Source organism: Hemitrygon akajei, chromosome 26, assembly GCF_048418815.1.
Source record: "Hemitrygon akajei chromosome 26, sHemAka1.3, whole genome shotgun sequence".
Classification (NCBI taxonomy): domain Eukaryota; kingdom Metazoa; phylum Chordata; class Chondrichthyes; order Myliobatiformes; family Dasyatidae; genus Hemitrygon; species Hemitrygon akajei.
This window is the reverse complement of record NC_133149.1, coordinates 61,240,063-61,253,468: the sequence shown is the minus strand read 5'-3', so window position 1 is coordinate 61,253,468 and position 13,406 is coordinate 61,240,063. Positions and strand designations below refer to the sequence as shown.

Here is a 13,406-nt window from a genome sequence, read left to right as displayed (position 1 = left end):
ACCGAACTTAACAACAAAAGGAAACAGAGCACAGCAATGCAGTATATTAATCTTCACCTTTCATTCGACAGGAACAGTCACACAGCCTTCAGACACACATCACATCCCAGTTTGCTGAACTGCGCCGGATTATCACTGAGAAAGAGCAGAGCTTACTCAGGGATCTCAGGGAAGAAGAGAAGAGGATTCTCAACCCAATGGAGAAAAATCTTCTAGCTTTTCAAGAGAATATAAGGATTATTCAGGAGGAAATCACTAAATTAAAGGAACAGATGGATCAAAAAGACAGTGTGATGTTTCTCAAGGTGAGGGATTATATTTCAATTTGTTTCTGTCAAAGGGCACTAAATGAACAGTGGTATATTTGAAATAAACACAGCACAGCGGCCAATTCTAACAAATCAATTGCCGCTGCTGGCGACCTCACACAAGTTGTTATACTTGCATGATGCGCCCTCCCATCACTCCAATAATGACATTTCAAAATGTCCAAGATACGCTTTCAGTCCTTCATTAGCAAAATACAATCTTGAAGCGATGAAACTTCAGGGTAATTCATTGGAAAGTAAGCTGCAACACAGCAGTCAAGAACAGAATGACATCCGCCCGTCCCCAGATCAAAACTGCCCAGAGCAAAGTACGGACACGTAACTTTTTCCCTTCGCTTTTACCACGTCCCCACTCACGTGACCAGTTACCATAATAAACACGTAACACAGAATACAATGCAGACGGAAAACAGATGTGTTGCTCCTACACACAGCATTTTAAAATGGCAGTAAACTGTTTCTCACCCGACAAATGATGCTACTATTCAGGGTTGTTGTCCCATAATAATAATATTATTAAGGGATTGGACACGCTGGAGGCAGGAAGCATGTTCCTGCTGATGGGCGAGTCCAGAACTAGAGGCCACAGTTTAAGAATAAGGAGTAGGCCATTTAGAACAGTGATGCGGGAAAACCTTTTCACCCAGAGAGTGGTGGATATGTGGAATGCTCTGCCCCAGAAGGCAGTGGAGGCCAAGTCTCTGGATGCCTTCAAGAGAGAGTTAGATAGAGCTGTTACAGATCGTGGGGTCAAGGGATATGGGGAGAGGGCAGGAACGGGGTACTGATTGTGTATGATCAGCCATGATCACAGTGAACAGCGGTGCTGGCTAGAAGGGCCGAATGGCCTACTGCTGCACCTATTGTCTATTGTCCCAAAACTGGACTTCCACAACTTCTGTACATCCCAGGACAGAATGCAAATTTCTCTGAAATTATTTACTCTGATCATAACACAGAGCTGCTGACTGTTTCCTTAATTACCGCATTAAATATCCTCTAAAACTCCCATTAACACCCAGTTGCAGTCACAGGCTGTGAGTGTGTCTGGTGCGGTGGGTGTGAGGATCTCTCTGTCAATCAGTGAGAACAAAGAATGTGACCCGCACACCAGACTTATCCTCCATATCCGATTTCCATCAGATGGGAATCTTTCACTGTCTCTTTATTTTTTGGATACATCTCACATGGGATTATATCCCATTCTCTATCATAAACAGGCCATTAGGTCCATCTTCTATCAGTTTCCCTGCTTCACAATCCTCCTGCCACCTACTCACCACAACCAGCAACAGTGCCCTGAACTCCCTGGTCCCTCACGTGTTTATCCAGCCTCCCCATTACATTCAATCTCTGCTGTTCCATTTCAGCCACTCCTGTGGCACTGAGTTCCACATCCTCCTCACTAAATTTCTTGTGGAATTTGTTAAAATCCATCTGGAATTACATCACCTCACAAGTCTCCCCATAAATAGAGGTACTTCCTCCACCCGCACACAATCACATACATCACTGATCTTAAATTCCTCCATCCTATCACACTGACGTCATATCCAGATGAAAATGCACAGCCTGTCCTGTCTTCCCTGTAAGTTTCATCCTCTCAGAAATGGTCTGACATTCAGAAACTTTCCTTGTAAGTTACCCTGTGGTTCTGTATTGTCCGTGTGTTTGAGTGACTGTGGGAGTGGGAATTTTCAAAACCTTGTAATGATTTGGATGAAATTCATGATGTGGACAGTAAGTCCAAGTCTAATCGGATTTGTGTTTGATTTATTTCAGGAGGAAGCTCGTCGGAACAGGAGGTAGGACATGCTCTTTACTGAAACCCTGATTGGATTTGTAAAATAGTTCAGAATAGCAATTTATAACCAGCAGTTTAATATTTACAGGATTAATGACGATATCGAGGAATTGTCAGTGACAGATGAGACCCTACCGGTTGAAAAATTCGATCACCCCTATTTGTTGAACACAGTGCTGAGAGAAACGCTTGATACTATTAATCAAGGTAAAACTTACAAAGATTCATTTCTTCTTGTTTATGAAGCTCGATATAGTTCCAATTTGAGGCAAAGATTGTCTGTAATACTGGGCTGAAGGGGAACTGAAGTTTATTCCACATCAACCCCACCGACTGGGAGGCATCACTGTCACATAGTCAGCTGGAGATGTCAGACCCCTGAACACACCAGCACAGGGTCACAATACAATCAATACACGGGACTGGCAAATGAACCACTGTGTCCTGATCCCAGGCACACTGCACTAACACACCAGGACATGAGTTTGGATCTACCAGAGGAACTGGGAATTTAATACTGATGATAATATTGTAGGGAATAAAAGCAGGTATCAGTGTGATGACCGGGATTGTCTGAAAAATACACACGTCCTCTGTTCCCTGTGAGTGCAGACTCTGACTGACACAGGTCTTCCCCCTTCCGGATCAGCATCTCTCACTGTTGTTAGAGGCAGAAGAGGGGGAGTGGTCGTGATCGGGGACTCAGTCGTCAGGGGAACAGACAGGAGAATCTATTGATGTGAACGGGACACCCAAATGGTATGTTGCCTCCTGGTTGCCAGGGTCAGGGATGCCTCGAATCGTGTCCGCAGCATTTTAGAGAGGGAGGGAAAAGAGCCAGATATCTTGGTAAATTTTGAGACAATGACATTGGAAGTAAAAGCAAAGAGGTCCTGAAAATAGAATTTGGAGAGCTTGGTAGAAAGCTCTGAAGCAGCACCCCCAGGGTTGTAATTTCTGGATTGCTGCCTGTGCCACGTGCTGGTGAGGGTAGAAACAGGATAATTTGACAGATAAACATGGCTGAGAAGATGATGCTGGGGACAGGGATTCAGGTTCTTGGATCATTGGGATGGCCTCTGGTGGAGGAATGACCTGCTCAAAAGGGATGGGTCGCACCTCGACCCGAGGGAGACAATATTCTCACAGAGAGGTTTGATAGAGCTGTTGGGGAGGGTTTAAACTAATTTGGTGGGGTGGGGGGTTGGAAGTGGAGTGAAGGGATAAGACCGATGTTAAAAATGCAAAGATAGCGTGCAGTCAGACTGACAGATATGGCGGACAGATGAGAGGAGAAAATTGCAGCCAGCAGGGTGAGTATCAGTGCATTAGAGATGCAGAATTAAAAAGGGTAGCAGATACAGTTCACAAAGTGTTATATCTCAATGCATGGAGTATGAGAAATAAGGTGGATGATCTTGTTGCACTATTACCGATTGTCAGGTATGATGTTGTGGCCATCACGGAAACGTGGCTGAAGGATGGTTGTAGTTGGGATCTGAATGTTCAAGATTACACAATCTATCGGAGGAAGGAAGGAAGGCTGATGGGGTGGTGTGGCTCTGCTGGTAAATCAGCAGCAAGATGTGACATAGGATTGGAAGATGTTGAATCTTGTGGGTTGAGGTAAGGAACTGCAAAAGTAAAAACGACTCTGACACCAGTCATATACAGGCCTCCCAGCAGTCAGTGGGTTGAGGCCCACAGATTACAACTGGAAATAGAAAAGGCTGATGAAAAGGACAATGTTATGATAATCATGGGAGATTTCAATATGCAGGTCAATTGGGGAAATCAGGTTGGTAAAAGAGTTTGTTGAATGCAATGTGATGGCTTTCTAGAGCAGTTAGTCGTTGAGCCTACTCGGGGAACAGCTCTACTGGATTGGGTGTTATGTATTGAACCAGAGGAGAGTAGTTAAAAGAACCCTTAGGAAGCAGCGTGCTCACTACATGACTGTGTTCAACTTGAAATCTGATAAGGAGAAGTGAAGTCTGACATTGTAGTATTTCAGAGAAGTGAGAGAAATTACAGTGGTCTGAGAGAGGAGTTGGCCAAAGCAAATTGGAAGGAGATGCTGGCAGGGATGAGAGCAGAGCAGAAATGGTGTCAGTTTCTGGGAAAATGAGAAAGGTGAAGGATAGATGTACTCCAAAAATAAATAAATACTAAAATGGCAAAATAGTAAAACCGTGGCTGACAAGGGAAGACAAGTTAATGTAAAGGAAAAAGAGAGGGAATACAACTAAACAAAAATTAGTAGGAAGACAGAGGATTGGGAAGCTTTTAAATATCTACAGAGAGAAACTAAAAGGATGATTGGGTGGGAAAAAATAAACAAGAAATTGATTTGAATTTAATTGACTTTATTACTTACATCCTTCATATACATGAGGATGAAAAATCTTTACGTTACGTCTCCATGTAAATGTGCAAGGTACAATTTATAGTAATTTATGATGAATTATATGTATAACATGCTGGTCAATATAACATAGAAATACAGATGTGTCATCATGAGTTAATCAGTCTGCTGGCCTGGTTGAAGAAGCTGTCCTGGAGCCTGTTGCTCCTGGCTTTTATGCTGCGGTACCGTATCCCGGATGGTAGCAGCTGGAACAGTTTGTGGTTGGGGTGACTCTGGGCTCCAAAGATCTTTCAGGCCCTTTTTACACACCTGTCATTGTAAAACAAGTTAGCAAACTATATCAACTTGTTTTTCAAGTATTGTAAAAAAAATAAAACAGAGATGAGAGTGGATATAGGACCAGTAGAAAATGAGGCCGGATAAATAATAATGCGGGATAAAGAGATGGCAGCTAAACCAAATATTTTGCACCAGTCTTCACCATGGAGGACACTCGCACTGTGCCCGGTGTTGAATGGTGCGAGGGAAGAGAAGTGAGTGCAGTTACTGTTACAAAGGAGAAGGTGGAAGACACTCGCACTGTGCCCGGTGTTGAAGGGTGCGAGGGAAGAGAAGTGAGTGCAGTTACTGTTACAAAGGAGAAGGTGGAAGACACTCGCACTGTGCCCGGTGTTGAAGGGTGCGAGGGAAGAGAAGTGAGTGCAGTTACTGTTACAAAGGAGAAGGTGGAGGACACTCGCACTGTGCCCGGTGTTGAAGGGTGCGAGGGAAGAGAAGTGAGTGCAGTTACTGTTACAAAGGAGAAGGTGGAAGACACTCGCACTGTGCCCGGTGTTGAAGAGTGCGAGGGAAGAGAAGTGAGTGCAGTTACTGTTACAAAGGAGAAGGTGGAGGACACTCGCACTGTGCCCGGTGTTGAAGAGTGCGAGGGAAGAGAAGTGAGTGCAGTTACTGTTACAAAGGAGAAGGTGGAGGACACTCGCACTGTGCCCGGTGTTGAAGAGTGCGAGGGAAGAGAAGTGAGTGCAGTTACTGTTACAAAGGAGAAGGTGCTCAGTGGCTGGAGTTTATGCGAGAAGTGAGGAAGGTGCAAGACAGATATATTCCAAAAAAGAAGAAATTTTCAAATGGAAAAAGGATGCGACCGTGGCTGACAAGAGAAGTGAAAGCCAAAGTAAAAGCAAAGGAGAGGGCATTCAAGGAAACAAAAATTAGTGGGAAGACAGAGGATTGGGAAGTTTTTAAAAGCTTACAAAAGGAAACTAAGAAGACCATTAATAGGGAAAAGATGAACTATGAAAGGAAGCTAGCAAATAATATCAAAGAAGATACTAAAAGCTTTTTCAAGTATATAAAGAGTAAAAAATAGGTGAGAGTGGATATAGGACCAATAGAAAATGATGCTGGAGAAATTGTAATGGGAGATAAGGAGATGGCTGAGGAACTGAACGAGTATTTTCATCAGCCCTCACGGAGGAAGATATCAGCAGTATTGCGGACACTCAAGGGTGTCAGGGAAGAGAAGTGTGCGCAGTCTCAATTACGACAGAGAAAGTACTCAGGAAGCTGAATAGTCTAAGGGTAGATAAATCTCCAGGTCCAGATGGAATGCAACCTTGTGATTTGAAGGAGGTAGCTGTGGAGATCGCGGAGCAATGATCTTTCAAAAGTCAATAGATTCTGGCATGGTTCCGGAGGAGTGGAAGATTGCAAATGCCACTCTGGTATTTAAGAAGGGGGCAAGGAAGCAAAAAGTGCTTTATGGACCTGTTAGCTTGAGAAATGGTTGGGAAGTTTCTGGAGTCAATTGTCAAGGATGAGGTTACCGAGTACCTGGAGGCATATGACAAGATAGGCCAAACTCAGCATGGTTTCCTTAAAGGAAAATCCTGCCTGACAAACCCATTAAAATTTCTTGAGGAGATTACAAGTAGGCTAGACAAGGGAGATGCAGTGGATGTTGTGTATTTGGATTTTCAGAAGGCCTTTGACAAGGTGCCCATGACAAGGCCGCTAAACAAGATAAGAGCCCATGGAATTATAGGAAATTTACATATGTGGATAGAGCGTTGGCTGATTGGCAGGAAACAGAGAGTGGGAATAAAGGATCTCATTCTGGTTGGCTGCCAGTTAACAGTGGTGTTCCACAGGGGTCCGTGTTGGGGCCACTTCTTTTTACGTTGTATATCAACGATTTGGATTATGGAATAGATGGCTTTGTGGCTAAGTTTGCTGATGATACAAAGATAGGTGGATTGAACGGTAGTGCTGAGGAAACAGAGAGTCTGCAGAGAGACTTGGATAGATTGGGAGAATGGTCAAAGAAGTGGCAAATGAAATACAATGTTGAAAAGTGTATGGTCATGCATGTTGGTAGAAGAAATAAATGGGCAGACTATTATTTAAATGGAGAGAGAATTCAAAGTTCTGAGATGCAATGGGACTTGGGAGTGCTCGTGCAGGTTGAGTCGGTGGCGAAGAAGGTGAATGCAATGTTGACATTCATTTCTAGAGGAATAGAGTATAGGAGCAAGGAAGTGATGCTCCTTATTTAAGAAAGGATGTTCTGACATTGGAGAGGGTTCAGAGAAGATTCGCTAGAATGATTCCGGGAATGAGAGGGTTAACATATGAGGAACATTTGACCGCTCTTGGACTGTACTCCGTGGAGTTTAGAAGAATGAGGGTAACCTCACAGAAACATTTCGAATGTTGAAAGGCATGGACAGAGTGGTTTTGGCAAAGTTGTTTCCCATGGTGGGGGAGTCTAGTACGAGAGAGCATGATTTAAAGATTGAAGGGCACCCATTCAGAAAGGAGATGCGAAGAAATTTTTTTAGTTAGAGGGTGGTGAATCTGTGAATTTCTTGCGGCAATGGAAGCCAAGTCATTGGGTGTATTTAAGACAGAGATTGATAGGTATCTGAGTAGCCAGGGCATCAAAGGTCATGGTGAGAAGGTGGGGGAGTGGGACTAAATGTGAGAATGGATCAGCTCATGATAAAATGGTGAGCAGATTCGAAGGGCCGAATGGCCGGCTTCTGCTGCTTTGTCTTATGGTCTTATTTGAAAGCACCAGTATACGTAATAAGGATCTTGTAGCACAGGTAGAGTTTGGCAGGTACAAACTTAGGCAGCTACGACTTTGGTCGAAGGAATAAAGGCATAGACAATTCTGTAAACAGGGCGAAATTCAAAAATCAGAGGTGCAAAGGGACATGGGTGTCCTTGTGCAGGATTCCCTAAAGGTTAACTTGCAGCTTGTGTCAGTGATAAGTTTGGCAAACTCAATGTTTGCTTTCATTTCGAGAGGATTAGAGTACAAGAGCAAGGATGTAGTGCTGAGGTTTTAAAAAGGCATTGGTCAGACCACACTTGGAGTATTGTGAGCAGTTTTGGTCCCTTCTATCGGAAAACATGTACTGGCATTGGAGGGGGTCCAGAAGATTCACAAGAATGATTCCGGGAATGAAAGAGTTAACATCTGAGGAGTGTTTGTTGGTTCCGGGCCTGTACTCACGCGAGTTTAGAAGAATGGTTGATTTATTATCCCTCTCAACCCTATTCTCCTGCCTCCTCCCCATAACTTTTGAGACACTGACTAATCAAGAAGTTTACTTATTAACTTCTGCTTTAAAAATCAAACAGGAGAAAATCTGCAGATGCTGGTAATCCAAGCTACACAGGTCCTGATGAAGGGTCTCGCCAGATCTCTCTGACTCATGTCTGGAGAGAGTTGATGTTGGGAGGATGTGGGTGGGTCGAGAACGGTAAGCACAGCCTCCGACTATAGGGATGTCCATTTAGGACAGAGATGAGGAGGAATTCCTTTATCCACAGGATAGTGAATCTGCCACAGGCAACTGTGGATGCCAAATAATTGAGTATATTTAAAGCAGAGTAACACACACAAATTGTTGGGGGAACAGCAGGCCGGGAAGTTTCTATGGAAAAGAATAAACAGTCCATGGTTTAGACTGAAACACTTCATCAGGACCTGTGTTGCTTAAGGGTTCCTGCAAATTCATCCCCTGTACTAATGAGGGGCTGCGAGGGATGGGGTTCTGGGAAAGGGGACAAAGCCATCCTCATCTCCCATCTTTGCCCCCTCCAGCTTCACATTACGTCTTCCAACATAGTTCACCCACAGGCTTTGCACCCCTCCCCCTCCTGGTTCAATCTGCCTTTCATCTCTCCCCTACTGGTTCCCATTATCACCTCCTTTACTGTCTCAAACCATCACACTGCCCCACTTCACACTCACAAATGAATGTGAACATTGTATGACGGGCCTGTTCCTGTGCTGTACTGCTCTATGTTCTCTGTTCCCAGTTTCGAAGAATGAGAGGAGATCTCATGGAATCACAAAATTCTTTCAGGGGTCAACAGGCAGGACTGTGGGAGGATGTTTCCCCTGTCTGAGGAGTCAAGGGCCAGGGGTCTCTCTGCTCTCCGTCCAGCGGAAAACCCCCTATCACCGGGGCCGCGCTGCCCGAGTCTCGCCCCCCGATCCCCAGGGACCCGCCGCCCGACTCTACCCCCGCCGATCCCCGGGGCCCCGCCGCCCGAATCTTCCGCGCCATCACCGGGGCCGCGCTGCCCGAGTCTCCCCCCGATCCCCGGGGCCGCGCTGCTCGAGTCTCCTCCCGATCCCCGGGGCCGCACTGCCCGAGTCCCCCTCCCCATCCCCCGGGCCGCGCTGCCCGAGTCTTCCCCCGATCCCCGGGGCCGCGCTGCCCGAGTCTTCCCCCGATCCCCGGGGCCGCGCTGCCCGAGTCTTCCCCCGATCCCCGGGGCCGCGCTGCCCGAGTCTCCCCCCGATCCCCGGGGCCGCGCTGCCCGAGTCTCCCCCAGATCCCCGGGGCCGCGCTGTCCGAGTCTCCCCCCGATCCCCGGGGCCGCGCTGCCCGAGTCCCCCCCCCGATCCCCGGGGCCGCACTGCCCGAGTCTCCCCCCATCCCCGGGGCCGCGCTGCCCGAGTCTCCCTCCGATCCCCGGGGACTCTCTAATTCTCAGTTTCTCCCCCCAGTCTCTGTCACCCTGGATGTGGAAACGGCGAGTCCGTATCTCGAGGTGTCTGAGGATCGGAAGAGTGTGAGATGGACCGGGACCCGGAGGAATCTCCCTGACACCGGGAAGAGATTCACAAACTGGGCTTGTGTGCTGGGATCGGAGGGATTCACATCGGGGAGACATTACTGGGAGGTGGAGGTGACGGGGAATCGGTTCTGGTGGCTGGGAGTCGCCGCAGAGTCTGTGAAGGGGAAGGGATTGTTGTTCAGTCTGAGACCGGAGACCGGATTCTGGGTCATCAGGCGGGATGGTGACGTGTTACATCGGGATTGTGACGTGTTCCGTGTTCTCCCCTCCCCCGAGTCCCGTCTCGCTGCCGGTCCCATCCCCGGGAGGGTGGGAGTTTATCTCAGTTACGAGTCCGGGACAGTTTCATTTTACAACGCGGAGACCAAGTCCCATCTCCACACCTTCACTGGGAATAAATTCACGGGGAAACTTTATCCTTTCTTCCGGACTGTGGATGTAAACCAGTGGCTGAGAATCTGCTCCGGTTCCGCTCCGGGTCTGTAAACGGGTCGGGTCCCGGGACCGGCGTCAGGAGTAAAGTCCCTGTAAATATAAATGTGCGGAGAGTGCAGCTAAATACGTGGCTAAGGAAATGGTGCAGGAGGGTGGGCTTCATGTTTCTGGACAATTGGGCTTTGTTCCCCGGAAGGTAGGGCCTGTTCCAACGGGACGGTTTGCCCCTGAACTGGAGGGGGACTAACATCCTTTGCAGAGGGAGGGGAACCGGAGTGTTAGAGCAGATAGTGAGGTGGAGGAGGATAAAGGTCATACGAGGACTGCATGTATAGACAGAAATCAAAGGTTTGCACTTTAGGTTGTAAATTAATTTTCAGAGCTTTAGAAATTGTAGAAAATAAAGATTTCCAAAAAGATTTTGATGAAGAACATGACCAGAACATATGTGAAAAAGTGGCTACTTCAGTTTTATAACTATCACAATAATTGTCTATGTTAGGAAATATTTTAGATAGTCTCTCCTTTGTTAGATGGTAACAGTGAACAATTTTAAATTGAATTAAACACTGATTGGTTCATATTAAAGAAGAATTGACCATCTTCATTAACAAAGGTCATATTAAGTTCTCTCTCCCAATATTGTTTAATCTTTAGTGATTAAGGGGATCTGTTTTTTTTTGCAGATTTATTTATCTTTATTATCATTTATTTTGTGATGGTCGATTGATGACTTTTGAAGAGTTAATTAGCAAATATTCTCTCTCATACACACTTACTGCAATATCATCAGGTTAGACATTTTTTACAAAAGTAATTATCTCAGTTTCCATATATGCAAGAATCTGATTTGTTGGATACTATTTTGAATATGAATCTTTCAGTAAGAGAATTTGTAATTCTCATTGGTAGAATTTATAATTTATTTTTAATACATTATTACAAAAAGATAACCTCCCACCTAAGGTTTATACATGAAACATCACGTTGTTTCAGACGTTATAGAGGGGGAGGGATGAAAGGGGGAGGAGTGGCATTACTAGTCAGGGAAAATATCACAGCTGTGCATAGACAGGACAGACCGGAGGGCTTGTCTACAGAGGCCATATGGGTGGAGCTGAGGAACGGGAAAGGTATGACCACACTAATAGGGGTGTATTATAGACCGCCCAATAATGAGTGAGAATTGGAGGAGCAAATCTGTATAAAGATAGTAGACCTACTTTCATACCCTTCCTCTTAACTAAGGTTTTTTTTTCGGTCCCTTGCTTTCAGCTCTTTTTTTTTGGTAGTCGGCATTATTATTTTCTGTTTTTAAGTGTATTTACAGTTTTGGGGGTTTGAATGTCCTGATTTATGGACTGGAGTTGTGGTTGGACTGCAGTTTTTTTTGTTACGGGGCTTGGGGAGGAAGTAATTTTACATGTCTTCAATTTGGCTGCTTTCTCAATTATCTTTTTTGTATTATATTATTATTGTATGTTTATTTTTGCACTGTATTTATTTTCTTCATTTTGATTTGGGGTTTTTTTTTCTATCTGTAGCGATGTAGAAAATGCATAAAAAACTAATTTAAAAAAAATAGTAGACCGATGTAAGAAACAGGAAGTTGTAATAGTAGGGGATTTTAACTTTCCACATATTGACTGGGACTCCAAAAAACTGTAATAGGGCTCGATGGCTTGGAGTTTGTGAAATGTTTTCAGGAAAGTTTTCTAAATCAATAGATAGAGGTACCTACGGGAGAGGATGCAATACTTGATCTCCTATTAGGAAACCAGACAGGTCAGGTGACAGAAGTATGTGTAGGCGAACATTTTGGGTCCAGTGACCACAATGTCATTAGTTTCAAGTTAATTACGGATAAGGATGGGTCTGGTCCTCGAGTTGAGGTTCCAAATAGCAGAAGAGCTAATTGTGTGGAAATGAAAAAAGACCTCGGAAGAGTGGATTGGGATAAGTTTTTTTTTCCTGACAAGGATGTGTTCAGGAAGTGGAATGCCTCCAAATGTGAAATTTTGAGGGTGCAGAGTTTGCATTTTCCTGCCAGGATTAAAGACAACGTTAGCAGGCATAAGGAACCTTGGTTTTCAAGGGACATTGGCGATCTGGTTAAGAAAAAGAGAGAAGTGTATAGCAGGTAGAGGCAACAAAGAGCAAATGAGTTACTTAAAGAGTATCAAAAACATAAGAAAATACTAAAGAAGGAAATCAGGAAGGCAAAAAGACATGAGGTGGCTTTGGCAGATAATGTGAAGGAAAACCTGAAGGGTTTCTACAAGTATATTAAGAGTAAAAGGATAGTAAGGGACAAAATTGGTCTCCTAGAAGATCAGAGTGGTCGTCCATGTGTGGAGCCTCACGAGATGGGGGAGATCTGAAACAGTTTTTTTGCATCAGTATTTACTCAGGAAACTGGCATAGAGTATAGGGAAGGAAGGGAAACAAGCAGTAGTGTCATGGAACATTCGTAGATTAAAGAAGAGGAGGTGCTTGCTGCCTTACAGCGCATAAAGGTAGATAAATTCCCCGGGCCTGACTTGATATTTCCTCGGACCTTGAGAGAGACTAGAGTAGAAATTGCAGGGGCCCTGACAGAAATATTTAAAATGTCTTCAGCCACGGGTGCAGTGCCAGAGGATTGGAGGGTAGCTCATGTTATTCCGTTGTTTAAAAAAGGCTCCAATAGTAAACCAGGTAACTACAGGCCAGTGAGCCTGACATCAGTAGTAGGTAAGTTATTGGAGGATGTTCTGAGAGATCGGATTTACAAGTATTTGGACAGCCAAGGGCTGATTAAGGATAGTCAGTACGGCTTTGTGCATGGTAGATCGTGTTTAATGAATCTCGAAGAGTTTCTCGAGGTGGTTACCAACTAAGTAGGTGAAGGAAAGGCTGTGGATGTTGTCCACATGAACTTTAGTAAGGCCTTTGACAAGGTCCCACATGGGAGGTTAGTTCAGAAAGTTCAGACATGAGGTATCCATGGAGAGGTTGGAGAGATTGAAAGAGTGCAGAGATTTACTAGGATGTTGCCAGGTCTTCAGGAGTTGAGGTACAGGGAAAGATTGAACAGGTTAGGACTTTATTCCTTGAAGCGTAGAAGAATGAGGGGAGATTTGATAGAGGTTTACAAAATTATGTGGGGTAAAGACAGTAAATGTGAGTAGGTTCTTTCCATTTAGATTAGGAAAGATAAATACGAGAGGACATGGTTTTAGGGTGAAAGGGGAAAGGTTTAGGGGGAACATGAGGAGGAACTTCTTTCACTCAGAGAGTGTTGGGAGTGTGGATCGAGCTGCCATCTGACGTGGTAAATGTAGGCTCACTCTCAAGTTCTAAGAATAAATTGGATCGATACATGGATGGG

At 44.9% G+C, this 13,406-nt stretch overlaps 2 protein-coding genes across 2 annotated transcripts in view; one reads left to right on the top strand and one right to left on the bottom strand.

The window, feature by feature from the left end:
* Positions 1 to 10,357, top strand: part of LOC140716661 (zinc-binding protein A33-like) — a 42,538-nt gene extending 32,181 nt beyond the window's left edge. Inside the window, exons 4-7 of the mRNA XM_073029483.1 lie at positions 72 to 305; positions 2,112 to 2,134; positions 2,222 to 2,340; positions 9,531 to 10,357. Coding sequence (XP_072885584.1) covers positions 72 to 305; positions 2,112 to 2,134; positions 2,222 to 2,340; positions 9,531 to 10,087 — 933 coding nt within the window. The 3' untranslated portion in view covers positions 10,088 to 10,357. The remainder of the gene's footprint in view (positions 1 to 71; positions 306 to 2,111; positions 2,135 to 2,221; positions 2,341 to 9,530) is intronic.
* LOC140716731 (uncharacterized) overlaps positions 1 to 13,406 on the bottom strand; it is a 343,916-nt gene that overhangs the window by 215,594 nt on the left and 114,916 nt on the right. The window lies entirely within an intron of this gene.